The sequence below is a fragment of the Vespa velutina genome, chromosome 6, assembly GCF_912470025.1.
Source record: "Vespa velutina chromosome 6, iVesVel2.1, whole genome shotgun sequence".
NCBI lineage: Eukaryota > Metazoa > Arthropoda > Insecta > Hymenoptera > Vespidae > Vespa > Vespa velutina.
Window position 1 is genome coordinate 242,073 of NC_062193.1, and position 27,928 is coordinate 270,000.

At 33.7% G+C, this 27,928-nt stretch overlaps 1 protein-coding gene across 9 annotated transcripts in view; it reads right to left on the bottom strand.

Annotated features, from left to right (window-relative positions):
• Positions 1–2,196: 2,196 nt before the first annotated feature.
• Positions 2,197–27,928, bottom strand: part of LOC124949930 (alpha-mannosidase 2) — a 182,207-nt gene continuing 156,475 nt past the window's right edge. For 4 of the 9 annotated variants that reach the window (XM_047495827.1, XM_047495828.1, XM_047495831.1 and 1 more), the window contains 4 exons: positions 22,848–23,020; positions 20,382–20,515; positions 7,916–8,384; positions 2,197–7,682 (listed from right to left, as the gene is read on the bottom strand). In XM_047495827.1, coding sequence (XP_047351783.1) covers positions 5,540–7,682; positions 7,916–8,384; positions 20,382–20,515; positions 22,848–23,020 — 2,919 coding nt within the window. In that variant the 3' untranslated portion in view covers positions 2,197–5,539. Of the gene's footprint in view, positions 7,683–7,915; positions 8,385–19,775; positions 20,118–20,381; positions 20,516–21,159; positions 22,031–22,152; positions 22,775–22,847; positions 23,021–27,928 lie in introns of those variants that run through there. The other 5 variants (XM_047495834.1, XM_047495835.1, XM_047495832.1 and 2 more) reach the window with 5 other exon arrangements.

The window sequence follows — 27,928 nt, forward strand, 5'->3', positions numbered from 1 at the left end:
GACTTAAATACATATAATTGTCTAACATGCTTGTAAACAATTCGTGTTTGTAAACAATGCTCTACGATTTTGTCTAATATGTTATATTATGTGAGCAGTCAGTTTTCATTGATTTATTACGACGCAACGTTATACGTCGTTCGGTGAACTATATCTTACTTCCAAATTCGATTGTTTCGAAAACGAAGCCTCTTATAAAAAAAACTTTTCTACATTTTGCTTCATTCAACATTCAATATTCTAAATTCAATTCTACATTTCTAACTTATTTTTTTTTATGTAGAATTATTTCCTTCCTACTTGTACTATCAATTTCGAGACACTATATATATTCTATATATATATACACACATATATATATATATATATATGCATATATGCGTATGTGTGTGTATATATGTATAAATCACATAACTCTGTATCTCTCCAGTATCAATTATCGAATTCACTTTGTTTTATTCAACGATTTACTTTAATGAATATAGGATTATTTATTTGTCACGAACGTTTTAATCATGAGTCGATAGCTATAACAAAAAAATTTTTTGAACGATCGCTTGACGAACTTAAAGAAGAAAACTTAAAGTAAGACTTTATTGAGTAATGAATTCTTAGAAAAACTATAAAAAAAAAGAAAAAAAAAAAATAAAAAGAAAAAGAAGAGAAAAGAAAAGAAAAAATATATAGCGTTTATATTACTTCATTTCTGACGTTTTTCTTTCTCACCTCTTGACGGTGAAGTCTTTCTCTCCTTCTAACTCACCCTACTGACATTCTCTTTTGTCTCGCATTTTCTCGATAAGAAAGAGAACTCGGTTGACTTTAGAGGGTGGCTCTTTTTAAAAAGACCGCACGATTTCCCAGTTATTAGGCTTCGATGCACTTTGTTGAGCTAGGTTTCGTCGGAAAGAAAATGTAAATTGGCCTCGAATCGGGAAAAAAACGAGAGAGAGAGAGAGAGAGAGAGAGAGAGAGCGAGAGAGAGGGAGAGAGGAAGGTGGTCGATAGAGCGTTTAACCTCGTTCGTAGAGTTTTACTTCATTCTTCCGTCCTCTTTTCTCGCTTCGAGTATACAATGACGAAGCTAAAATCGACTCGGCTTATTCCAAATTCAATTACGTATACAATAGGAGTCGATATCGCCGGAAGCGTTTATCGGCACGAAGAGGAATGCCCATAGCATTAATGAGAATTATGTCAAGGAATGATATCGATTAATACTTATAAACCTCGAAATACGAGGTAGAATACAAGACCGAGACCTTCTTAGTACTGCGATTAGGTGTATTTCAACGCTTCTTTTTTTTTTTTTTTTTTTTTCTTTATAATGCAAAAATAACAAATTTCTATTTTTTATTATTGTTCATCTTCTTTTAATCGATCTCGTTCTTTCTAATTAGAATTGTTTCAAGCAATTTTTTTTTTTTTTATGATGACCCAAAATCATCGTTAAGATTCCACGTTTTAACATAGAAATTTCTTATTTTCTTTTTTTTTCTCTTTTCTTTATGTTGTTGTTATTATTTTGTTAAAAAATACGAGTCTTTTTCCTTCGAAAAATTCTTTTCATATTTAATAGGTGGTAAGTCAATACTATCTTCGTATAATCGGAAGATAAAAAATAAATAAATCAATTTCTTTAAATCTTTCCTTTCTCGATGTCGTGTTACCGAGAAATAATTCTTTATACCATATTCACTTTTCTTATTTATCTACCGAGTTGATCTTAAACGATCGACACTTTTCGCTAATTTCATCTTTCTCTTGTCAAAGCTAGTGAGCGAGGTTTATTAAAAAATAAAGAGGAAAAAAAAAGAAAAGAAAAGAAAAGAAAAGAAAGCAAAAAAGGAGAAAAATGAAAGAAGTAGGAAAGTAAAACGTATGATTAGACTTACTTATTATGTTCGAGTACTTTTCATTACTTGGTTTCACCCCTTTTTATCTTCGTGTCCTTGCGTGATTCTCATTCATTTTCATCGTGGATTATCGTCGTCCTCGTCTTCGTCGTTGTCGTCGAACGGAATGTCCATACGATCACATAGAATTTCTAATATATTCCTGTACTGCGTGCTACGAGTCCATCAAATTTTAATAATGACCGCGACGCCAATGAGAATCTCGGCTCAATCGAGAAAGAGTTCTCGTGTTCTTATAAAATGAGCTCTTTTTTTTTTCCACATATGTACGTATCTACACTTTTTCTTTCCATCTCTCTGGCAAACGCGAATGCTACTTGTTTTTTTTTTTTTTTATTTTTCTTTTTTTTTCCACCATCTTTCGCTAATCCTCATTTCAATTTCGTCTAAGTAATTTGGAACTTATACACTGGGTTAGCAGCATACCACGCGATTAATTAAAATACATCGCTTACTATCTTTATTTAATAAATATAATATTACATCGTAACATAAGGAATATCGCGTATTTTTTTTTCTTTTTTCTTTTTTTGTTTTCGTTAGTTATTAATCGTCGTCGTCGCTTATCGAAATAGTTACGCAGTAAGTATGCAAATTATGTTCTCGAGCGACGGCGAATATATATATATATATATTTATTTATATATACATATATATATATATTTATATATTTATATTTTTGTATATTCATTTATGTATATACGTATATATATATATATATATATACATATATATATACTTTTTCTTTGTTTTCATATAGAATTCTTTTTCTCTAGAGACAGCACAAACACAGATTATCTTACAATATCGTTACAACGGGCAAGACCAATCGTCGTTGATCTCTCCATCAGCCCTCTCGGGTTTCCCTCCGAAAAGAGGATACTCTAATCGCAAAATTATCGAGAATCATTCATTGCGGATATCGCAATTTCGAATGCTCGATTAATCCGAGCAAATATATGCGAAGTCCACGTCGAGTTTACAGCTCGACGTGAAAAATTCAATTACTTTGTTTCTATAGCGTCTCTCCGTTGGTAAAACAGATTTCTTTCGATTTTTATTTTTTTTCTGATTTGTTTTTTTTCTATTTATTTGAGCGAAGGGAAAAAATAACATTGGCAAGATCGACTTTGGAAAATAATCGAAAACAAAGAACGGAGTAACATTTACATCGTAATTTTAATACAATTTTTATCAGAGCCGATCCTTCGAAGGAATGGAATTTTTTAGCAAAAGCAAATTCTGCCTTGCGATCGTGCCATTGTAAATACCATCGTAAATTCCTTTCATGATTTTCTTTACGTCCTAAGTAACTTAACGATTTTGTCGACAATAATTGTCTATTTACATATACATTATATATATATATATATATATATATATATATATATATATATATAACCTATAAACGCATTTTTGCATTGGCTCGCATCGTTTAAACCCGTGTTGCGAGTGTATCTCATAAAAAGCTGAACCTCTGGATAAGAACACTGCATTTTTCTTTTTTTTTTTTTTTCTTTTAAGTTCAACATATCGCACCGTAAAGTGGAAGAAATTTCATCGAGATTTGAATATTTATTTCTTTGCTATTCGGATTGTACTTAAAAGCACTTGTCGAAGACGTTCGCGAAGTTGATCTTTGCTTAATGACGTTGTAATGAATAAGAAGAAAAAAGAATAGAATCATTAAAAAAGTTTTTTAAATGATTTTTAAATATATATAAAAGTAATAGAAAGATATTCGTTACAATCGGTAATTTCAATTTCGATTTCAACTAGCTCGACGTTAAATTCACCAGGAATGTACGACGTTATTGTTAATTATTCTAATATTTACATGAGCTTCGTCGTCTGATCGGTGAACGTCGGCTACATTCGATTTTTCGTTTATATCTTTTCAAAAAATAAAAAATAAAAAAAAACAAAAAAATATACATATATATAAAAGTAACGTCATATTTGCTTGATCGCTTCATTGAATTCAATTGAATTCATTTTGAGGTTTAACATTGGAAGAATTTCAAAACGCTCTAATTGAGTACATTCCAATTAGAAATTCTTTTTCTATGTAAAATTTGAATGATCTACAGATATATACATATATATGGAGATCATTCAAATTTCTGTATATATATATATATTTTTTTTTCTTTTTTGCCAGAAATCAAATTTCGGTTTCGAATTTTTCGGGGGGGTTTTTTTTTTTTGTCGAAATATCAATGAACTAAAAAATCGAGAAATAACATGTATCACATTTGAAAGAAGTACGTACATATGTATGTTCGTATATACATATGTACATACTATATTTTTCGGAAGAACATTCGATTCGACATAGTCAAGAGATTATTTTTTCGACGAGAGATAGATAGAGAGAAAGAAAGAGAGAGAGAGAGAGAGAGAGAGAGAGAGAGAGAGAGAGAGAGAGAGAGAGAGAGAGAGAGAGAGAGAGAGAGAGAGAGAGAGAAGAACAAAAAACCGCACGCGAGCGCAATAGAGAGAAAGGGACAGAGTTGGCGATAAAACGTTTGGCATAAGAAAATAGGTGCATATCATTTACATTATTTTCTTATCGTAATATACGATCTACGGTAAAGTTTATGGCTTGATATGTACAATGTCTCTATATTTTTCGTTTCCCGACGATTCTTTTTCGTATTTATCGACATTCCCAATTTTACGATTGATGAGAATTTTACGTATTGACTTCGATAAAAAGTTAAAGAAACTCGTCGAAAACGTATACGTCATATTTAAAGTCAGTATACTTTCTCTTCCCGCCACTTCCCCTTTCTCTCTTTACTTTTTTTTCTTTTCTTTTCTTCTTGTTTTTTTTTTCTTCTTTTTTTACTCAGGATCATCCATGTTCTCTTCGGCAATGAAAATACAAGATAAAATAAATAAATATTGTCAATCGTTTGAAAATGTTCCTTCGAATTTCATGCTATTATCCGTATCTTTTTAGATTTATCGATAAGGTAGAGTTCTTTATATCTTCGAGCGACAATAGACCGACCCAATTTTCTTTTTTCTTCTTCTTATTTTTTTTTTAAATAAAAATTAAAAATCTATAAGTACAACGTAAAAGTTTTGAAGGTGTATCGAAAAGGTGTTGTTAAATTCGTTATCATTAAATTTGATATTGATTTTCGCGTTTATAATATCGAAAAGATTAAATCCGTTTTCAACAAACGATCTCCCGTTCGAATAAATTTGAACAATCGCTAAATCGATCGACGTACATTTGCGGAAGAAACATAATTGGTGTTGACTCTCGAATAATATATGAATATTTTATTTCTATCCGAAAATGTATTAGATCGATCGAAAAACAACGTTCGATTGATCGTATTCATTAAGGCGCACGTTTTTAATTCGCAAATGACGAATATTTGGTGCGTAATAAGGTTATATTTACAAAAATCTTCGTCGATTGGACGAATGATATTAGCCAGTAACGAATGATCGGCAGTGTTCTCTTTGAAAAAAAGAAATAAGAAAAAAAAACAAAAAAAACAAAAAAAAAAAAAAAACAAGAGACCAATTCTTTAAAGTCCTTCCTCGGTTCTAACAAAATATGTTATGACCATTTTCATATATTGAACCGAGAGGGAGGCTTAAGATCATTGAAGGAAATTAACATTGAACGTTTCAACCTCCATTGGCTCCAATCCAATTTCTTGAAGACCGTCCGTCAAATGACGTTTTGTTTTTGTACCTGTCAGAGACGTTTTCGTGACGTTCAATTTAGACAACTTGAAGAACGTCGTGCTTTGCGATAATCGATCGCTCAAAGGACAATGTTTTAGGGTTATGTCAGCGCCAACCGAACAGCTGTAACCTTGTCTATGCAAAACCATAAGAGCGTTATTAACTGGAAAATGTGGTAATTTTTGATCATGATTTGTCCTCAAGTTGAGTAAGTGAAGATCACAAGGGAAACTCTGGCTAAGAAGCCTAACTTCTGGCGTCATGACGATCTCTGATTCGGTACCATCGACTACGAAGATATTTACAGGATAGTTCAAGGCATTGCTAAGATGATTGGCAAACAGAGATGGCTTCGAGTACTTATCCCTAGCACCCACAACATCCTCGAGTAACAACCAATGCTTTATTACAGTTCTTCTATTGTCCAAAAGGCCCTCGCCCATCCCTCTAGAGTCATCATAGAGTGTCCTTCTATCCAGCATAACCTCGAGCCATCCTGGCTGATAACTGGCTGCACCTTGACAATGGTTAACCAATAGAGTCAATCTGTGATTGGTGTCCTCGATGTAAGCCATCGTCGTTATAGGGTAATAATTACCCTCTATACCAATTCTCTCTATTTTCCTTCTCTTTATCATTTGATGCCCATTCAGATCGGTATAGATCTCAGGTGGTTCACCGTTCATTATATCCGTTTGAAGTCTCATAAACATCTCGGTTTCACGATTCTTCGGTGGTGTCTCAAAGTCGACGATGTTTCTGAGATATATTGCTTCGCCCAAGCCACCATCTCTGTGATATATCGCTACATGATGAGTCAATAATTTACCATATTCGACCGTCAAACGTGAACTTAGACTGCCACTGACGATATAAATCTTTTGATGCGGCGTATAAGCCTCCAATACGTCCTTGTCCGTATCACGTAGATTCGGATCCGGCATGAATAGGTAAGCACCACTGTGGAATTGTGCAGATGGATAAGCAGCAAACTGTACGGCACATTGCATTATCTTACCGGTCGATTTTTTTGCAACACGTTTCAAAAAACCGGTTTGACCATCGAAGAGCAATTTCATTCTATGATTCTCCAATTGTACGTCCCCGATCTGCATTGGTTTTATCGTGAAAACATTGTCCTTACCGCATCTACTGCAATAGATCGTAGATATTGCGTCCATAGGGACCTTGTCCACTTGTTGCAGATGGTAGGTCGCTATCGCAAGCGGTTTCAATTCAGCCACGAAGAGGAGAACGTAAACGTCGTGCGTAATGCTCGTAGCGTTCATCACCGGTGCTATCTGATAAGGTATCGGGTTCTTTTGTGGATCCAACACTCGTACCTTGTACGAGGTAACCTTTAGACTGATCACCTCTTGTCTTGGTTGAGCAAGAGGATTGAATAGAACGATCTTTCGTGTCTCTTGGCCATTCATATTGATGGGTATCTTCTTTGGGAGTTTTTCATAGCTGTCTCTATCAGATTCCGCCAGGACGTAGACAGAGTTTGGTTTGTTAGTTGTAGCGGCTAACGATTGAATCGCGAAACTCTGCAGGCTGGTAGTGTCGGAGATTGATTCAAAGAGTTTCAACGCGTAATCCTTCATTACAAATGATTTCGAAGTTCCCGTGATAGCGTCGTGATGTTGAAATAATCCAAGATTTCTTCTGGCCTTCACAAGTTTCTCGAAATACGTCTCGTAGAGTTTTATGTCCTTTTTCGATTGTTTCGCTACGTTCAAAGCGATGGTATAAAGTATCTCGGCTGATCTCAAATTAGCTTCCAATTCTCGATCGAGAATCTTCATGTATGGTCTTGTTGTAAAGTAACCGCTCCAATAAGCTGGTCTACCCTCGCTAAAAATATCCGAATAGACGAAGAAATCTCCCTTCAAGCTGGGGAATTTTTCTACGCGTTTTTGAATTTCTTGAAAGTAATCCTTCGGAGTACCAAAGATTACCTCGGCGTTGTATTCTTCCTTGCGACTGTTTATGTAATCCATGAGGATTTTGTAATTCGTATACTGCTGGTCCCATTCGATCGCATGATCGTACCTGGATGGAAGAATGTGTATATATATATATATATATATATATATGTATGTATGTATGTAATTTGCACATCAATCATACTATTATCGTAAATATATAATTGTCATTGGAAAGTTACGAGATTTAGATGAGAATGAAAAATATTGATTTGATTCGTAAATAATATTCTAATTTTATTCTAATACTTATCAATTTGTAAAGATAATTATTTACGAATAAATCCAATAATAGCTAACCTGAAATCATCTCCGAGAGGCATCAATACGACATTATGATTGAAGAGAGAACCAGTTCTCGAATATTGCTCCAAAAGTAATTCGGCCATTTGTTTGACGTTGTTCGGTGTGATTTCAACTGCTCTAACAGAATATTCGGTGTATTCGCCTCGTATCTTACGAAAATCGAAGTTGAGACAAACATGTGGATGCGGTCCGCAGGAATGTTTGATGTTGTAGATGTCGAAGGGTTGATTGTGCGTCAACATGTCGGCATTACCACTCTGATCCCATGGTTGGAGCCAAATGAAGTCACCGTACTGTTTCTTCGCGAACCATTGTTTCCAAGCGTAATGTATTCTTTGAATTACCGTTCCAGTTGCTCCAGAAGCTTTTAGGAAATAAGGAATCGTTCCACCATGACCGAATGGATCGACGGACCAACCAGATTCCGGGGTCACATCTAGATTCGTCTTCAGCCATTGATGTCCTGCAAAAGTAATTGAATCGATCCTTTTAGCGATCAAATATTTATTTATTAATTGACTTTTTGTTCCACTTGGATTAATATTATATTTTATAACCTTTATATTTATTACCGAATAGAAAATCTTAACGAATTTAATTTATCGATTTAAATTGAAAGTATTATTTTTAGGACTTTTTCTTTTCTTTTCTTTTCTTTTTTCTTTTTTCTTTTTTTAACAAGACATACTAAAAGACAATTTAAAAGTAAAAATTATTGTTTTCTTTTCTCGCGATATTATTTTCATTTTATTAAATCGGACTATCGCATTAGATATAATTACTTTTTATGTAATTATCAAATATAATGAAAAAGATTAAATTACACGAAGGTAGCGAGCGAATTATTTTAGAAACTCTGTTATATCGCGAATATGTCAGAAGGGCCAGCTGGCGGAGGATATTTCTGAGCTCTGTTAATTATTTCGAACAGAGGCAAGGTGCATAATTATCGCGTAGTCGGAAACTCAAAGTACACGATTCTATTACATCAATTTCGCGTTGAGAAGGAATACCCACGACTGTCCGACTTGATATACCAGAAAATGTTGCTATTATATGCATACATATATGTATGTACATTTGGATGTATCATTCATATGTACATACATACATGTATATATATGTATATATGTATATATATATATATATATATATATATATATATATATATATATGGACGAAAAAATATAGAAATGAATAAATGAATAATAAATAAACATGATTGAAAATATTCATACGATCTATAATTCTATAATTATTAAAGAAAAGAAGAGTTTTGTGAAAAAAAGAGGAAATAAAAAGAAAAAATTGATATTATTACATATTCGTTAATGTTAATAAATTAAACGTCTTTAATATATCGATAATAGGAAGGTTATAATTCAATAGAGAGTAAGGGACAGAGAGAAACAGAACAGGAAGTTACGACGAGAGAAACCACGAAATTAATCCCACAGGAAGATCAGGATGCGAGTGGAAGATGGGAAGGGGGAGGTGGGTAGTTGAGATGGGTTAACAGAATCACCCCAAAGTCTGCGACGGTTAAACGATATATCCTGCCCTTTATGTTATCCACAACGAGAAGGAATATTAAGAGGATATCAGAAGTTATGTCTTCGTTATATATCCGTTCGATTGTTCATTAAATTAACCTTACTATATGAATAATCATGGATATTTGTCATAGTAAAGCTCGTATTGGATCTTCGTTAATAAAATTGATGTATGTAAGATGTTTGAAAGAATTAAGAGTCCGTAATCAATTATGATTTTTTGTGAATCGCTATCTGGTTATCTCTCATACTTGTTTATTTTCTTCTCTTTTTTTTTTTTTTTGATCTATTCTTTTCTCGAACTTTATGATTATTTATTTTGTAACGAAAAAATGAGATATCATTAATTACGATCGTTTTTAATTATAATTAAATCCTTAATCGAATAATCTCGTTATCTGACGTAGCGATAAAATCGATACAATTGATAGTAATATCTTTCGCATGTAAAATGAATCATTTGTCGATACAAATGGATCTTACGATGTTAAGAAAAATAAAAAAATATATTTCGAATGATTTCGAACGTAATTAACTTCGATGCAAGTATCTTGGATATAACGACGTTTACATTTCTTGATGAAAAATTCGATAGTTGGTTAGAGACGACAGGAACATAATCGTCTCATCGATTTATCAGTGAACAAATCTATCTTCTCTCTTTCTCTCTCTCTCTCTCTTTCTCTCTCTCTCTCTCTTTCTGTCTATCTCTATCCTCTTCTCGCCAACACACGCTATAACACGTGGGATTTAATCCAGATCCGTGGCCACAGAATCCAGAATACATTTCACGGTTGGTACTATGCGTGCATGTTCCTAAACGCATGAACGCACCAATGTAGTAGGAAGGTCTTGGTTTCGCAACTTCAAGGATTAGTTATTGCGATAATTATGCGATTACATATTAATTTTACTTTAAGAAAGTATTTCAGCACGAAGAATCATGAAAGAAATTGTGAATTGGAAATTTTCTTATTATTTTCGAAAAATGAATTAATTTAATTTTCATCTTGACGGAGTTTAAAGAGAAGGATAACGAAATGTTATTTTAATGAAAATTTTAAAACATCGTTGCATCGAATCTTGACTTATTTTTTCTAGCAGGTCAAACGTCTGAACAAAGTAGAATAAAAAAGGAAAAAAAGAGAAAAGAAAATAACCAACAAAAACTTTTAAAAAGTTTCAATCTAATATCGATCAGTTTCAGATTATAACGACTTAAAAAGAGATAAAGATGGGGGGAGAGAGAGAGAGAGAGAGAGAGAGAGAGAGAGAGAGAAAGAGGTTAAAGCAAATCTTAAGATTCGCATTAAACATTGACTCGTTTCACTGAATAGAGAAAAGATGTAACATACAGAATTGGCTCGCGCATTGAAATATTCTCTAACACATAAATATATGCATACAGATCTAGGTAACTTTGCCCGAGAGTCTGAGAAATGTATCGCAGATGGGTTAAAAGTTGTTACATGGGAAGGGATGAGTCGACTTAGGAGCAGTAGCGTTAGCAAGGAATGACAGTGTGTCGCCTATCATATTCTCCAAGATTACGGCTTAATATAGGTTGCAGAGAAATGCTTCCAGGTTGTGTGGATGCGTCATTTGCCGTAGTACATGCTATGCCACCCCTTCCCTTCTCAATCCCAACCTCTGTCCTTTCCTATCTACAGAGTCCTTGACAATTCCTTCTCTCTCTGTCTCTCTCTCTCTCTCTCTCTTATTACGGTAATCCATTATCATGAAACGTGTTATTGTATACAGGACCATATCAATAATTTATTTTAAGTAAATTATTTAACAGAGAAATGATTCGTTTAGGCTGAAAAATTTGTTGATTTGTAAAAGAGATGGAGAATATGTGAATGAGAGATACACTATGTATGTCTATTTGTGTGTTTGTATGCGTATGTACATGTGTTTGTGAGAGAGAGAGAGAGAGAAAGAGCGAAATTAATTGTTCGAGGACAATGCTTTGTACAAGTAAAATGCAGTAAATTCTGAGAGTGCATCTTATTAGTTTCGTAACGTGTGTTATCTAGTAGTCCAACACGTGATCACGTCGCAATCCAAAATTTACATTTCAGAATCTGTGAGACAATATGTATATGGGGAAATGGTACCTTTCTCTTTGTCTCCTTCATTTCCTTCCCTCTCTCGTTCTCTCTCTCTCTCTCTCTCTCTCTCTCATTCGTAATATCACGGAATACCTCGAGATCTAATTAGAGCGTCCCGTTAAATTATCGAGCTTGGACAAAGCAAACATGTGGCGAGAGCAGTTGTAACGAGTCTCAGGAACTTCTGTCAGATTGAGATTGTTTGTTGCGAAATTAGGTCGGCCTTAGGGCTGTAATCTCGAAGGAGAAAGAAAAGGAGAGCCACTGAGAGAGAGAGAGAGAGAGAGAGAGAGAGAGAGAGAGAAAAGGTAAAGGTAAGAAAAAATTAAAAACATTGTCATCACATTTATTATCATTATTATAACAACAAACGATATTTCATTTAATTCCTCGCATTTCTAATTTCTTCATATACAGTTAAAAATTTTAGAGCATTTTGTTTAACTGAAATAAAAGTTATTAAAAAAAGTCATTTAATTAAAAAAAAAAAATTTCGTGCGATTAATCGATTAAAATATAAATCATTTCGTTCGGAGTCCGTTGAAACTTTGCGACTCAACGATCATCGATGTATATATATATGTGTTTGTGTGTGTATGTGTGTGCGTGAATAAAATAGAAAAAAGAAAATTGCATATGGAAGAGTGGGGGGATAGATAGCGAATTAAATTAACTGGTTGTTCGTTCATGTGTATCATTTATCGGTGATAAAAAACACGAATAATTTTCGCACCCGTCTCGTTTATTTTTCACCCTCGAATCGATTGATAAAACTGTTACGAATGAATAAATGCACGCGGTATTCTTATCAATGATTTCTAACCGATTTTAATTTTCATGGTATATTGTATCTACGTATATAGAAGGTGAGAGAAAAAGAGAGTGAGGGAAATAGAGAGCAAGAGAGAGGATTCCTTTTCATATTATTATCATTTTACAGCAAAACGGACATGTTCATTTTAATACTCTTGTACGTAGTATACGTAAAGTTCGTTATTAAAAGTGGACTTCGTTATTAAATATAACGAGAGGTAGGTATACGTATATAGTGTAGACTCTGGTCACGTACTCTTTCTCTCTGTCTTTTCCTATCGAAAAAATTCAAAAATTCAATGCAACATCCGACCGTATATTTCGTGCTTGTTATGTGAACAAACTCGACAGAGAGAGAGAGAGAGAGAGAGAGAGAGAGAGAGAGAGAAACCCACGTTCATTGAATTTCAGTAACGGAGAGCAGGTTATACTACATATAAGCTTGAAAGTAGTATGCTTTCATGCGAATTTAAGATAAAGAGAGAGAAGAGAGAGATAAGTGAATGAGAGGGAGAGAGCGAGAAGGAGAGAGAGAGAGAGAGAGAGAGAGAGAGAGAGGGTGATAGTAGGGCCTAATGCGAGCGAACAAACCATTAAACTACACTCAGCCGGTGCTCGACTGATTATAACTCATTAGACACGACATGTGTGCATTAACGAAGTTATCGCGCTAGCAGAGTTCTACTCTCGTGCTCCTTCTGCTAACCACTACTGTTTCTGGGCTAACGCTCTCTCCCTCTCTCTCTCTCTCTCACTCGTTACCGGAAAGCCGCTGCACTTTCGTGCGACCTGCACTAATTCTATGAACCTCCCATGGCACTGTCTCTAGGCAAAGCGAGAAGTAATCACTTTCGCGTGAGGAAAAATAATTGGATTTTAATCTACGTCTTTATTAATAATTGGTTCTTTATTTTATCTCTCGCGTAGATACAATAATTATATATGATAAACATCATTTTTCAATATGGCGATAAACATCATTTTCCAATATGGCGATAAAAGTTCACATTCAAATAATTCATTCGAATAATCATTCTGTGATTATGATAAATAAAGTGATGTTATAAATACGCATAAATTAATTTAATAAAAATTTTATCTACCGTAATACTTAAATAAATATCAATTTGATTTTGTTAAACTCGTTTTCTATGAGTTTATGAATATCAAATTAACGATCAGTCGCCATCTTGTGAATGACAACATGGCCGATGCTCGCTATCCTCTTGATGATTGCATATGCCATTATCAGTCTGCACGGTCTATTGTCCTTACGTCGAATTGGGATTGTGCAGAGGCTAATAAATTACCCTTCCACCTATCGAACAGGTGCGATCAGAATGAGATGCGACCGAGCTCGTAAATTATGCCGATCCGTTTACCGCGTCTCTTGCTCCTGTTCGAATTTACCGCCGGTGATTCGATAACGTTCAATCGTTTATAACCTTTAAATGAAATTTTCATTCGTCAAGTCGACCCGATTTATTTTATCATAAAATTTATTTTTCGTCGATTTTTCATCTACATTATTTTTCTTAATTACTGAAATGTATGTAGTCATTTAATAATTTCAAATTAAAAAACTATTGGTATTGAAATGATAGCGTAAGGAGATAAAGATAGACAACAATCTTATGATCACAATTTCGAAATTTAAAGATATTAAAAAGCCTTGGCAGTTGATTGCAGTAAAGAAAAAAAAAAGCAACGTTTTCCCAGCTCCGTTGATTCTCTGAGGATTTCTCTAGTGATCTTCTTCTTTCAAGATCCAGTTCTCTGATCGAACGTGCTAGTCGATATACCCTTGAGAATATTATGTTCTTTCTCTCTCTTTCTATCTCTTTCCCGTCGAGTACTTGAGAATGCCTGGTGACTAGCTCGATTTCGAAATGAGATGTCGCCGGATCCCACGACAATTTCCAGAGGAATCCTTACTTAGGGAGAAAACTTCCTTTTTCCGTGAGACGGTTCGGTGAAAGAAAACTAACACGCGATTCGTTCCTTCTCTCTCTCTCTCTCTTTCTCTTTCTCTATTTTTTTTTCTTTTCCTTTGCTAGGAGAAAATGTCTCCAGCAATTTTCTACGATCGTCTGCTCGGATCTAATCAGCCGAGAAATACTAAACGATTCGGCTCCGTTCAAGTAAGAGGGAAAGAGAGAGAGAGAGAGAGAGATCTTGCTATGCAGTAGACCGAAAAACGACGTTTTTTCTTTTTCTTAAATTCTCTTTGAAATTTCGTTAAGTGGAACGACGTAATGAAAGAATCTGATGCCTTCTGCTTCTAGGAAACAAGAATGAAATTATTTTAGATCTTCCTTCATTACCTTCTAACATTTAGCTGACCAATGAAAGCTAATAACTAAGGATGTGCGGGTACCCGAGATTACGAGTTAGCCTAATTTCGAATTGGATCGGATAACGATCGGGACGGGTTTGGTTGGTATTCGGAAAGTTTATTGACACATAAACATTTTGCAATTCGAGACCCGATTATTTTTCTTTCTTAAATATTCTTATGTCTGATTAGACTGTAAAATTTAAAAGTTTAAATATAAGATCTAATGGAAAAATTATGTTATAAATTGATCGTCGGATTTAAAATCATAAATTGAGTCTCGAATTAATAAGTATACGAATATGTTGATACATTTTCGGGATCTCGAAAATCTCGGGAACTCGAAAAAATTACCGATCCGATCCAATCCGATCTTGCAATTTCGAATATTCGCATAGCTTTACTGTAATAACTCGAGATCAGTTGTATTATTTCTCTCTCTCTCTCTCTCTCTTTTTCTAGTATTATAGTTTATAAAAAATATTATATAAATTGTAGTTGTCTATCATTAGATCATTATAACTTTCCAGGATTTATCGATCGCCGCTAATGATAATTTCGGACATTATATTCTCGTTTCATAGATTCACAAAGTTCAAGATTTAGGAAAAACATTAGAGTATAATAAAAGAATTATAATCGTATGAATGATAAATTCGAAGACAAAAAGAGAGAAATCGGTGAGAGATTTACAAAGTCAGATAAACTTCTGAACAATCGTTGAATTTTCTTAAAATAAATTATTCGAAGGTTCGTCGTGCTTTTCCATTTTGTGAAAATCGTCATCGCTCTTCGTCTTTCTGCCGGTTTTTTTACTTACAAGAAGAATCTTTTAATTTTACTTCAGCGGTTGGATCGTTTGGATTAAAAACGACGAAGGTCACGTCCGAGACAAAGAGAGAGAGAGAGAGAGAGAGAGAGAGAGAGAAAGAGAGAGACATTTCTTTCATTTAAGTTCCTTTGGTTCAACAAAGAAAATTGTATTTAAAAAATGCAAAGCAGCAGAAAAACTTAACCCCCGTTTGTTCCCTCTCGTAAAAGAATTCGCTCATTTTGATAGAAGAATATAAAGAAAAGGAAACGGAACGAATAAGAGAGACAGAAGGAAAAAGAGTAAGGAGGAGATGGTTTGATCCATGCAGCAGTTCAAAGCTTAATTACATTTGGTCAAAGTAGCCGGCACTTTATTTGGAGTTGGTACTTTTTTTTCGTTTTCAAGTTAGAAAGAAAGAAACCAAGAAAGAAAGAAAGAAAGAAAGAAAGAAAGAAAGAATAGAAAGAAAGGAAAGAAAGAGAAAGGAAGTTCGAGTATTCTGAACTTTCTTTTCTCATTCATTTCAAAGAACCTCTTTTCCTCTCTCTCTCTCTCTCTCTCTCTCTCCTTTTCTTTCCTTTTGTTTCATTAGCTTTAATGTTATAAATAAGTTTGTATCTTTCCCTTTTGTTAGAAGTTGCTCTTGCATAATAATACTAATGAAAGATTAGACACTTTTCTAAAATGTTCGAAGGAGAATTGATCCATAAAGAAATGTTTTGTCGGAGATGGGATAATGAGAAGAAACTTTTTAACGAAATTTTAGAATCTTCACGATTACGTATAAATCTGTAAATGAAATTATGAATAAAGAAATTTATTCGTTTTAAAACAATTGATCATGGATATTTTCGAAAAATGATAAGAGATAAAACACGATATTTGTTGTTTACACTATGTATAGATACATACATATATATTTAGAAAAACAAAGTCAGAACGAGGTAAAACAGTTATATTGTCTCCCGAGTGTTGCAGAATTATTCTGTCTGTTAGCCTATTTCTCGTTTCTTGTGATCTTCCAGCCGTGTATTCATCGTTTCCAAGTTCCCTCGTAAAACGGCACACGTTTTTTTCCAGCCACGTAATCACACCCCCTCTTTTCCTTCGTTACCGACGTTGACTCGATTACACAACGATTTTTCGCCACCCCTACGTTTTCACCAACCCTCTTCTTTCTATTTTTACACCCTCTTTCATACGACACACACTCTCTTTCTATCTCTCTCTCTCTCTCTCTCTCTCTCTCTCTCTCTCTCTCTGTCTTTCTTTTTCTCTCAGTTCTCGTTTCAGCAATCGAAATAATGAGGATCGTTATTTCGCTTATTTGTTGAGTTCACAGATGCGAAAACTAAAAAACGTAACACCAGTGCTCCCCTTCGATTTTTGTCTTTTATTTTGGATTTTATTCTACGATTTCTTTTGTCTGTTGCATTTTATGACTACCATTATGTTATTTTCAATTTTTTTTTCCTTTTTTTTTTCTTTTTTCGTTTTAATATCAAACAATAAAAGAATTCAGAATGCATTGAAATATTTCACATGTTAAAGGATCGATTGAATTTTGTATGATTTAAAATAATTCGACATTTTCGTAAGTCGGCCATTTTCGAATATCAATAGAAAATGGTTCTCATTATTGTTGAATAAAAACGATCGCACCTGTTCTCCGAATGAATCTCAACGTTTATAACATTTTCCAATTTTCTACAATGTTAAAGAGAGTCTATCTGGAAGCCACGAGAATAACAATTCTCTATTTCTAAAGACAATAGTAATAGGAGTTGGTGTTAGGGATAATAACAATGGCCATTTCTAACTTGAATGCGTCAGAGAATGAGAGTGAAAGAGATAGAGATAGATAGATAAAGAGGGAGAGAGAATGAGAGAGAAAATGAGAGAGATAGAGAGAGGTATGATACGATACGATACACGCCGGAAATTGGCAAATTTGAATTTGCGAAAATAGGCAGAGGAAATTTCGCATAACGTTGGCGCCATGTCTGACGGCGAGAGCCGTCGTTTGCCATTTCGATGCAAATGACACGGATAGAAGAGGTCCTTTCCACCAGCTCGATCGCACTAACCCATAGACATATACAAATAAACACATATAGAGATATGCACTAATACAGGAGAGAAAACTTTGTAGTACTTCTGATCTTCTCGCTAACGCGAATCGTGTATTATAGCAATGAGAATGCTTTTGAAAGAGTGAAAGAGACAGACAGAGGCAAAGAGAAAGAGAGAGAGAGAGAGAGAGAGAGAAAAAGAAAAAGAGAGGTCTTTATGAAAATATTCGAGATACAACTGGTAGTGTCGTGTTTTTACCATTATGTCTGTCCATAAACGGTTTGTACCACTGTCGAGAAACGACTAGGCCCGCAATAAAATGCTTCTCTCTACTTCTTTCTACTTTGTCCTTTTCATTTTTCTTTTATTGTATTTCTTTCTTTTTTTTCTTTCTTTCTTTCTTTCTTTCTTTTTTATTTTAAAAATTATTTCGTAAGGTTAAAAGAATGCTTGTAAACTTTTTTTTTTCTAATTCGATCGATTAAATATTATTACAAAAATTTTAAGGACAATAATTCGAATATCTTTAAGATGTGCTTAAGAAACTTTGATTGAAAATAATATGTTTTTAATCAATCCATAGATAATTGAATACAAATTGATTATTTTACCATTTAACTTTTATTTATTTATTGGTCATTAATTGAATAATCATTTTATATCGATAAAATAATATTTTGGGATTTTGATTGAATTACAAGTTACAGGTTCCACAGGGTCAATGATCCTTAATACATCCCTTGTAATCGAGGATGAGATTAGTGTTCTAATCTTTAAAAGATGCATGGATATGCATATTGACAAACACGCACCACGAAATTCGCATTTATCGTCGTCTCATGACGACCGGAAATGGTCGACGTAAAATTTGCTCCTTCCTCTCTCTCTCTCTCTCTCTCTCTCTCATTCTCTATTCGTCTGTCTAATTTATGTGTCTGAGTATGACTTCTCTTATGTATTACGTGGAGAAAGACAGAGAGAGAGAGAGAGAGAGAGAGAGAGAAATAATATCTGTAAGAATTTAGTCCTGCAATATTAATAGTAACAATACCTCTTTGCTTGCAATTTCCTAAACTTTTTCTTCTTTCTTTTTTTTTCATTTTTTGTTTTGTTTTTATACAAGACAACTAATAATAATTTTCTTTTTCCTTCTTTCTTCTCTTTTTTCTTTTTTTTTTATCTCGTTTTGACCTAAAAAAAGTTCGTCATGATTCGAAACTTTCTAATTCCCATATTTCATATGTATATATCAATCTCAATTAAAATGAAAATCATACTTTTTTTCGTATTACGAAAGAAAAATTCACAAAGGATTAAATTTTTCGTATTTTCTCTTCCTGTTAGCTAGCTCGTACTGAGCAGTTCTATTCTTTACGACGAGAAGAGCACGGAAGCAATAAGGATCTCCAATGTTCAGAAGGAAGTTTCGAGTGGTGGTAGAGAAGGACATAAAAAAAGAGAGTGAGAGTGAGGGAGAGAGAGAGAGAGAGAGAGAGAGAGATAAAGAGAGTAAGAAAAAAGAAGATAAAGATTTTTCTCGCTTCCATCGCGGAAAGGGCGTCGAAAAAGAGTAATAAGGAGAACACATACCCCTCTTCATCTTCTCTTTCTCTCTCTCTCTCTTTCTCTCATTCTCATCCTTAAAGAACTACGATTGCGGCATCCTTGAGAACAACGTCGAAAGAAAAGGAAGCTGGGATCGACTTAACGACATCGCGTTTCCAAGGACGAAGGATTTTATCGCCGTCGAAAAAATGGCTTCCCTTGGAGTACCGAACGAGCTAACCTTCCTTCCTTTCTTTTTTTTCTCTTTTTTCTTTTTTTTTTACGGATTTCCAAGATTTATTTCCTCCTTTCTCATTCTCTTTCGCGCTGTTTGCTCGTTCATATAATGTTGTTAACGGATTCGTTTTTATTCTTCATGTCATAAAATTATAGAAAAGAATTTAATTTCCTTCGAAATGAAATAGATTTAACAATAGATTCTTTTTTTATCCTTCTCCCTACTATTAGAATGACTTAAGAATTCCTTTTTTTTCCTTAATCTTTTGTATTTTTTTTATTGATAGGTGATCCTCCAGCTTCAGTTTCATAAATAAAGAGCGAGAGAGAAGCAAAAGAAAATCTCTCTTTAGTCTGACTTTGGTTTTACCATTAATGTTGCCAGGATGCATCCTTATAAGACAAAGATTTATTTTCTTCGTTGTTGATATCATAGAAAAAGGATATTACATCTTGAACCCTCACCTCTAACTCGAGAGATACAACCAAGCGTAAATATCGTCATACGTATTTCACAATCTGAAAATAATATTTCAAAATTCCTTGATATCGGGTGAGGAAGAATAATTCTTTTTTATTTTTCTTTTTGCACTTTTTGCGTTCTCGAAAAAGAGATCGCTTGTTTCTTATTTATTAATTTTTTCTTCTTTTTTCTTTTTTTCTATTTTCATCTTTCCGCTTTTTGCTTTCAACCTTTAGTCGATTCCATGTTATGCGAGAGAAAAGAATGGAAACTCTCCGTCTTCTTTCATTTTCAGATTTCGCTTCAATATTCTACTTTGATCCTTCGTAAAATGGATAAATCGAATTTTGACTCGATTTGTTTCTTGAAAAATATGAAAGAGTAACGAAATTTGTTTTCACTAGTATTATTTAAATCGTTAAATTTTTATCGTTTAATTCGTTTAACCTAAGAATAATTATTTCTTTCGTTGTGATTTTAAAAATGTGTATTCTAAATTTATTTAAGACTCACCTTCGATCAATTGATCCAACATAGCATAAATGTGAGAAGTTGCCTCGTCCGTCATCACCCACCCTCCCGTAGTCATTTCTAAACGTCCATCCTTGACCAATCTCTTTATGACCGCCTTCTTCGTAGGATGAGCACTGTGTTTGGAATAAAAGAGAAAAGGAATAAATATAGCAGACATCTTTGTAATACAACAATCAAATTAATCGATCGACAAACAAAATATAAGAATATTTATTAATCTTCATTATTATATGATAATAAAAAAAAAAAAAATATAGAATAATTTAGGGAGTATTTCTTTTTCTTTTTTTTCGGTACATCGTCGATTTAATCGATATCCAAAGGAAAAAAAAAACTAATATTAATAATTATATTTATAGTAATTGTTAGTAAAAAATAAACGATAAAATTTTCCAGGATATCGAATTTTCATATTACAAATAACTTATTTAATTTCTTAATCGAATAGGTACAGTCATTTTTCTAAGTTTTCTTAATAATTATTCATCCTAACATTTAAAATGTTTGAAAATTGGATTACATATATATATATATATATATATATATATATGTATATATGTATATATGTATATGAAATATGAAATCATTCGTTCCAATCGCAAGATCCATTTCATTTGAATATACATAGAGAATTATCTTATATTTATTAAACAATATCAAGGTAATAAAACCTAGTATTTAAAAACAAAACAAAAAACTGATATTCCTTCGTATATACGAGAACAAGAGAGAAAATTTATACACGTTATTAACTCACTGTAGGTTATTTCATATCCTATCCCTTCCTCCTTCCTTCTATCTCTTTTTCTCTCTCTTTCTCTCTGTCTCTCTGTCTCTCTCTTTCTCACGCTCATGCTCGATGGCCTCCAGCATGAACTAGAAGGTCAGATGCTTACGACTAACCCGAGGGATCCCTTTCGTGTTCCAGGATATCCTTTCTTCCCTATCGCTAGCGAGAACGACATCAGCTGTACTCTCGGCAAGAGGCAATTCACAAAGGAAAAGAGAAGAGAAAAGAGAATAAAAGAAAAGGGAGAAAAAATGGTGAACGTTCTCTACTTTCCAATCATTCTCTATCTTTTATGCTTCTACTATTTCTTTGTTTTCATCCGGTCATTTTCTCTCTCTCTCTCTTTCTCTATACCCTCCATTTCTATCTCTATCTTTCCTTATTTTATACCTACGCATCTCTCTTTCTCTCGATCATTAAAAAATAAAAGGCCCCTTTTTCGCCACTTTCGGCGTCTTAAACAGCCATTCAAAAAGCCCCTCTCATTCTCCGTATTATATATCTTTCTTTTAATGGCTAAAGGCTTTACGACGAAGCTTCCTCGAGGCATTACTCGTTGCTTACTGTTCTACCAACCATATTGTCTATATAAATACAGACTTAAAGATGCGCACTTTAAAATATCTCATCCATTACTATCTTTGGATATCCTTTACCACTGTTATAATAATGTTCTTCGAACGTGTGAGTTCAACGTACTTTTACGTACGCACACATACACACACACATATATACACATATATTAATATAAAATATATTATAAATACTTCATATAAATATAAATCATATCATAAACATGTAATATATATATATTTTTTTTTTCTATTAGACCTAACTAGAACTTTGAGAAAAAGAAAAATAGTCAGACCTATTAGAAATAATATATAAATAAATGATCCTTCGATGTAACCTTTTCACCTTTCAGGAAATTCATTTTGATGGGCATACGACGATACGTACGTGTGTTTATATTATCAATACAAATAACAGATATCCTTCTATCTTCGTCACGCAAGTATCCTCGACCTTTTGTATTTACTACTACGTACTGGTGATACTGTTAACAGAACTGTTAGTGGTAGTAGTGATGATGCCAGTTGCGATCCAGGAATCCGGTTAGCGGCATGGCGGTCGCCTTATCAGTGGTAGTTCAGAGCCTTGAGCATTTAGCCGAGACGACGTCGGATTATCGGAGAAGCTCTCTAACAGCGTAATCATGTTTACGCATACAGGATGATTTCTTGGGGAAATCTCTCTCTCTCTCTCTCTCTCTCTCTCTCTCCTTCTCTCTCCCTCTTGCTTTATCTCTTTATACTATGTATAGGGTAGTGTATATAGCTTCGTGTAGGTACATAGAGGGAGCTGGAAGCAAGAGCTTTTAGCGTCGGGATGTCTGGCCATTTTCGAGGATACCTTCGAAGTGTGTTAAGAGAGTTTGAAAGCTTCGGAGAGCCTGCCTGAGGAGATCTATTTTCTACTAAGCCTTTCTCTCTCTCTCTCTCTCTCTCTCTCTTTCTATCTCTCTCACTCAGTCTCTCTCTCATTCTCTCTGTCTTTCGTTGTATCGACATATCAAGTTGAAAGTTAGCTCCTATCGATCGTTTTCAAGCATCATTTTATTCGTTATTAAAATTTAAAAGTTATTTCCTTCTTACCTGTCCCACCAAAGTGATAAAAAGGACACTTCGCTCCAGATAAACGTCATGTTTGGCCATTGTTGCAATTTCGAGACCATGTTGTTTAATATACTCCTCGTCGAACTGTGGAAATATTGCTCGAATGTCTTCAGCCATCCTGGATCTGTATGACTATGTGGCACCAAGATAACCTAAAAACGATATAGACGATTTTATATTTTTGCTTTTCTATTATTTTACAACAACAATTACAGTTATATTCGTGTTTTTGAAATTATTGTTAAGATATATACCATTAATTCCTATTTCGATAATAAACAAAAGAATCGTTGGAATAATTACGTTTAATCCAACCATATTGAACATAGAAAAACTATAAAATAGAGCGCGGAGGACAATCGCAAAGCTAGGTGCGTACAACATTCGACGAATCTGATTAATGCGATTCTCTCGGTTTAATCCGTTGTGTTTTCGTCGAGCTATCGGTGGCAGTGAGCAGCAACACAAGGATTATTTACAAACGTTCGATATCAGCGTTCTAATCCCAAGCTTTGGAACGATTCTCGTTAATCAGGGTCTTTTGCGTTGGTTTGTAACCAGTTTACAGGTAGCAGTGATTCTCAGATATGTTTAATTTCTATTGTAATAAATATCGTATACGTTATTATACGATACGGAGTAAATGGTCATTGATTTCTTTAGTTTCACGGGGGAGAAAGTAAATTTTGTTCATGTATAATAATTTATTTTACAAAAGAATTCGAGATATGTAACGTATGTAACGTAAAAGTATAACAAGAAGAGAAGTGCGAAGAAATAAGAGATAAACAAGTTTTTCGAATTTCGAAATTCGTGACTTGAATGTTTTCTCGTTTCTTTCTATTATTTTTCCTCTTTTTTACTTTTGAAAGGAGAGATTCGAACGTAGAGCAAGAGATATAACGACCATTAACCGTAGTCCAATCCTCCCTCTTTCTATCTCTCTTTTTCTCTCTCTCTCTCTCTCTCTCTCTCTCTCTCTTTCTCTCTTACTTCGACAGCAATGAACGTGAAAAGCGACGTGGTATACACAAAAAAGGGAGAGAGAGAGAGAGAGAGAGAGAGAGAGAGAGAGAGAGAGAGAAAGAGCAAGTGGCGTCGCGACCAGCTCGAAATTTTCGCGGAGATTTCGAATTGGCAGCCGCTGATCGAATTCGTTCGGCTTAATTCGATTCCACGTTCACCGTGCGGACAAATTGAATGGCCATTTCGTACGAAACTCTCTCGCTCTCTCTCTCTCTCTCTCTCTCTCTCTTTCCCCCTTCTATCTCCCTCTCTTCTCCCACCTACCCTTCTCTTCTCATTCGTCCACTTCGATACCAGTCCACTCTTTTTATTTCTTTCTCTCATTTTCGGAAAATGAAATTCTCGTTAACAAAAGCTCTCTCCTGTAGTCGTAGATATTTCGTATTCTCATTTCCCCATTTAAAGTATTTTTCTTATAATTCGTCCTTCATGTCTACGTACTCCTCGTTATCCATGTATTTCGTATCGCAGCGCTGGGATATTTATTTCCTTTTTTTATTTACTTTCTTCTTTTTCTCCCCTTTATCGATAGTAATAAATAATTTTGTAAGAAAAAAAGTATTTAATACGTAGGTTTAAATAATCGAGCCGATCTTGGTTGGAGGATTAAACGAATTTAAAAATGAATGCAAAACAATTGTAACAAAATTAAGATCGAACGATTCGTATCGAATATTAGACACTTGGAAAATATCCATTCGAAATCATCGGGATGATTCTCATCTGGCTAATCCCGAGAAATATGTCGACCGATTGACAATATCGTTAGGCATGAGAACCCTCGTTGCAAAGGATTTCAGTAAACCGATATCCATTCGCTCATAATCAACGTGGAAGCTGCAGCACGCTAAGCCGCGCATAGTTTACGAACGAATCCGCATTGTGTATCATATAGACATGCGCTTGCGTTGTATATTTCTCTATGCATGTACGTGCACATCTATATGAAACTCGGACTTTCGAGAGAAGTTTAACATTCAAACTGTAGTTATATGATACGCTCTCTGGTAATACTGATAGTATTAGAAAAAAGTTGAATGATCATTGGATGACAATAACAAACATAAATTTCATTAAATAATAATAAATTTTTATGAATCCAACAAATAAATTTCATTTTATTTTAAACAATTAAGTTTGAATTGTGCCGACTCGTACGTGTCCTTCATTTTTCTTTTTTTCATTTTTATCTACCCTACGATGTATTATTGTTGACAGATATTGTTGATCGATGACAATGGAACGATAATTCGTTTATTTCGAGGAAATTATATATAGCAGTATATTTGCTAAATAAATGAACATTTTCAAGCCCAATTATTATCAAGGAAACAACAACTTCATTATAGGTATGTGTACTATAGCTGTGTTAATTGGTTAAGGCCCCTGTCCTGACACGCTTAATAAGTCAGGTCTAGGATACGTAAAGGAAGACGCCTAGTGCGGAGGATAGACTGCGTAAAAGGATGAAGAGAGAGAGAGAGAGAGAGAGAGAGAGAGAAGGATTGGTGTATATACATGTTGAGCTTATTGGTATGCATGAGCCAGCCGTGGTGCAGGGTCGTAGTAGCCCTTTAATACACCTTCAGCTCTTTGCCCTCGGCTACCTTTCTCCTTTAACCTTCCTAAACATAGAAGAGATTCTCTTTCTCTCTTGCCTGTTTAACCTCAGTCCATCTCTTTCTCTTTCTCGGCTCGTTGCTTTCTCATCGCGCTTACCGTAACTTTCCTGCTATTCAACGGAATCACTATTATTGGCCTTAACCGTTATGGAAACCGCGTGTAATAACACAAACCTTGATATCGGAATTTCGAAAAGCAACCCTCTCAAAGACCCTCGTTTACAAAAGAGATTCTCTTAAGCGAGAACGTTAGAATACACAATGAAACGTTAACTCACGTGAAATTATTTTTCATCATTGGAAATTTATATGTTAATTAATTTTTCATATTACGACAACATCACCGAATTATAATTTATTTTAACCTTTCAATTACATGTCCCAAGCGATTTATTATTAATTAATTCCCTCAATCATTATAATAACAAAGCAATTAAAAGTTTTTCAGTTTACTTTAACGTGTAATTTAATTATCACGTGTTACACGATACTTTTTGAAATCGTTTCTGCGAACAGTCTCTTTCTTTCTGCGAATCCTGTTATTCGATAGCAACTGAGATCCATCTAATTAAATCTCATCGCATGTTTATTTTATTTGCCTTCGAGGATGAATATATTTTCTTTTCGACGTTTAATTCCAGGGACAATGGAAACGTCGATATTGTGCGCATGCGATGTGTGTGTGTATGTGTGTGTTCCTCCCCCTCTTCCCAATAAATTCGAAACAGTTTCACTTTGTTACGAACCCCTCTTTCTTTACATCTTCTGAAAAAATGATTTTATTTTCTCTCGTTGTATTTTTCTTTATCTTTCCTTTTTCTTTTTTTAAACTCGCCTATATGTAACTTTTCTTTAGAACGTTTTTCAAAAATAAGCATGTATGCAATAACGTCGAATATATTTTTTTATTTCATTTTTATATTTATCACAAGTTTACTCGTGAAACGCTTTATATTTTTTTCCACTTCCATTTTATCCCAACGTTGGATAGATGATACCGGGTATAATAATGAAGTAGATATAACGTTAAAGTAAACACAGATATATCGTAGACGTATAACGTCTTATTCACGGAAATGTTACAGGGTGAAAGAGAGAAGGAACACTTTCTTCTTCTTCCTCCTGCTCTTCTTCTTCTTCTTCTTCTTCTTCTTATACGAGGTTCGTTCGGCTTTTATATCGCACACGTCTTGGCATCGTAAATATACCAATATTCCCCAATCTTCTTTAACAAGGTTATTCGTTGCCATAATTCGGACATTGAAGGATATAATATACATTAACCGAAGAAAGTATTCGTACAGTTAAGGAAATTATAAAATTGTACAAAAATGATAAATTGTACATCAATGATTTTGTTTTCAATGGACCTTTTACAATATTTAAAGCTTCTATTAATTGATAATAAATATATGATTATAAAATTAAAGCTTATATTCTATAATTTATCAATTTAATTTTAATAGTAATCTGTAAGCCTGTAATTCTGGACGATAGTCATTATCAGATTCATTGATAAACACAATAATCAACTTCGAACTATGGACTTTCGTGCTAATTTCTATTTCTATAAAGAAATTTGTGATTTGTATTATATAATATTTTAATTTGCAAATATCTGACGAAAAGTTAATGATATCGCTTTATCAGAAAGAAAAATCATTATAAATTTGTTTTGTTGAAAAATAAATTTTCTATTAGAAATTGTAAAAATTTGTGCAAACAAGTCAACTTCAGATAGTTCAGAGTATAATTAACAGATTAAATGTGCATACTTTCGTGCATCGGTGCATAAGAAAAATGCAAGTGCACTTTTTTCTTTTTTTTTAATAGAAGCCTATATCTTTGACTGCGCCAGTTGACGGAATTTTTTTTATCCTCTAAAATATTAATTTACTTAAAATAAAAATATTAATTTACTTGTACCTTAAACTTATGCGCTAGAAAGTTAAAAGTTAAAAAAGTTAAAAGTTTTCCGAATTATTTAGATTTGTTGGCAAGTGTTAATGAACGGATAATATTACGGACAATAAATATTTTTACTAATGAAAATCTTAATTTTACATTAAGATTAACGATTAATATTAATTCATGTTTATCGAAATAATATTAGAAAACTTTTAGTTTTAAAAACTAATTAAATACTACTAAACTATTATTACTAACTAATAATACTTTCATCCGCGATTGTATTTTCAAGAAAACACGTTCTTTATATGCGCATAAATAACTATCTATCTAACCGATAACTATCTAATCATTTTTTCTTTTTTTCTTTTTTTCCCCTAATATATTCTCGATGTAATTCGTTCTGAAACGAGCGTAAATTTTTATAAAAACGAAATTGTTCTATCAGCAGATAAAAAACTACATACATTTACATCCCTTTAATTACACACATCGACGATTACG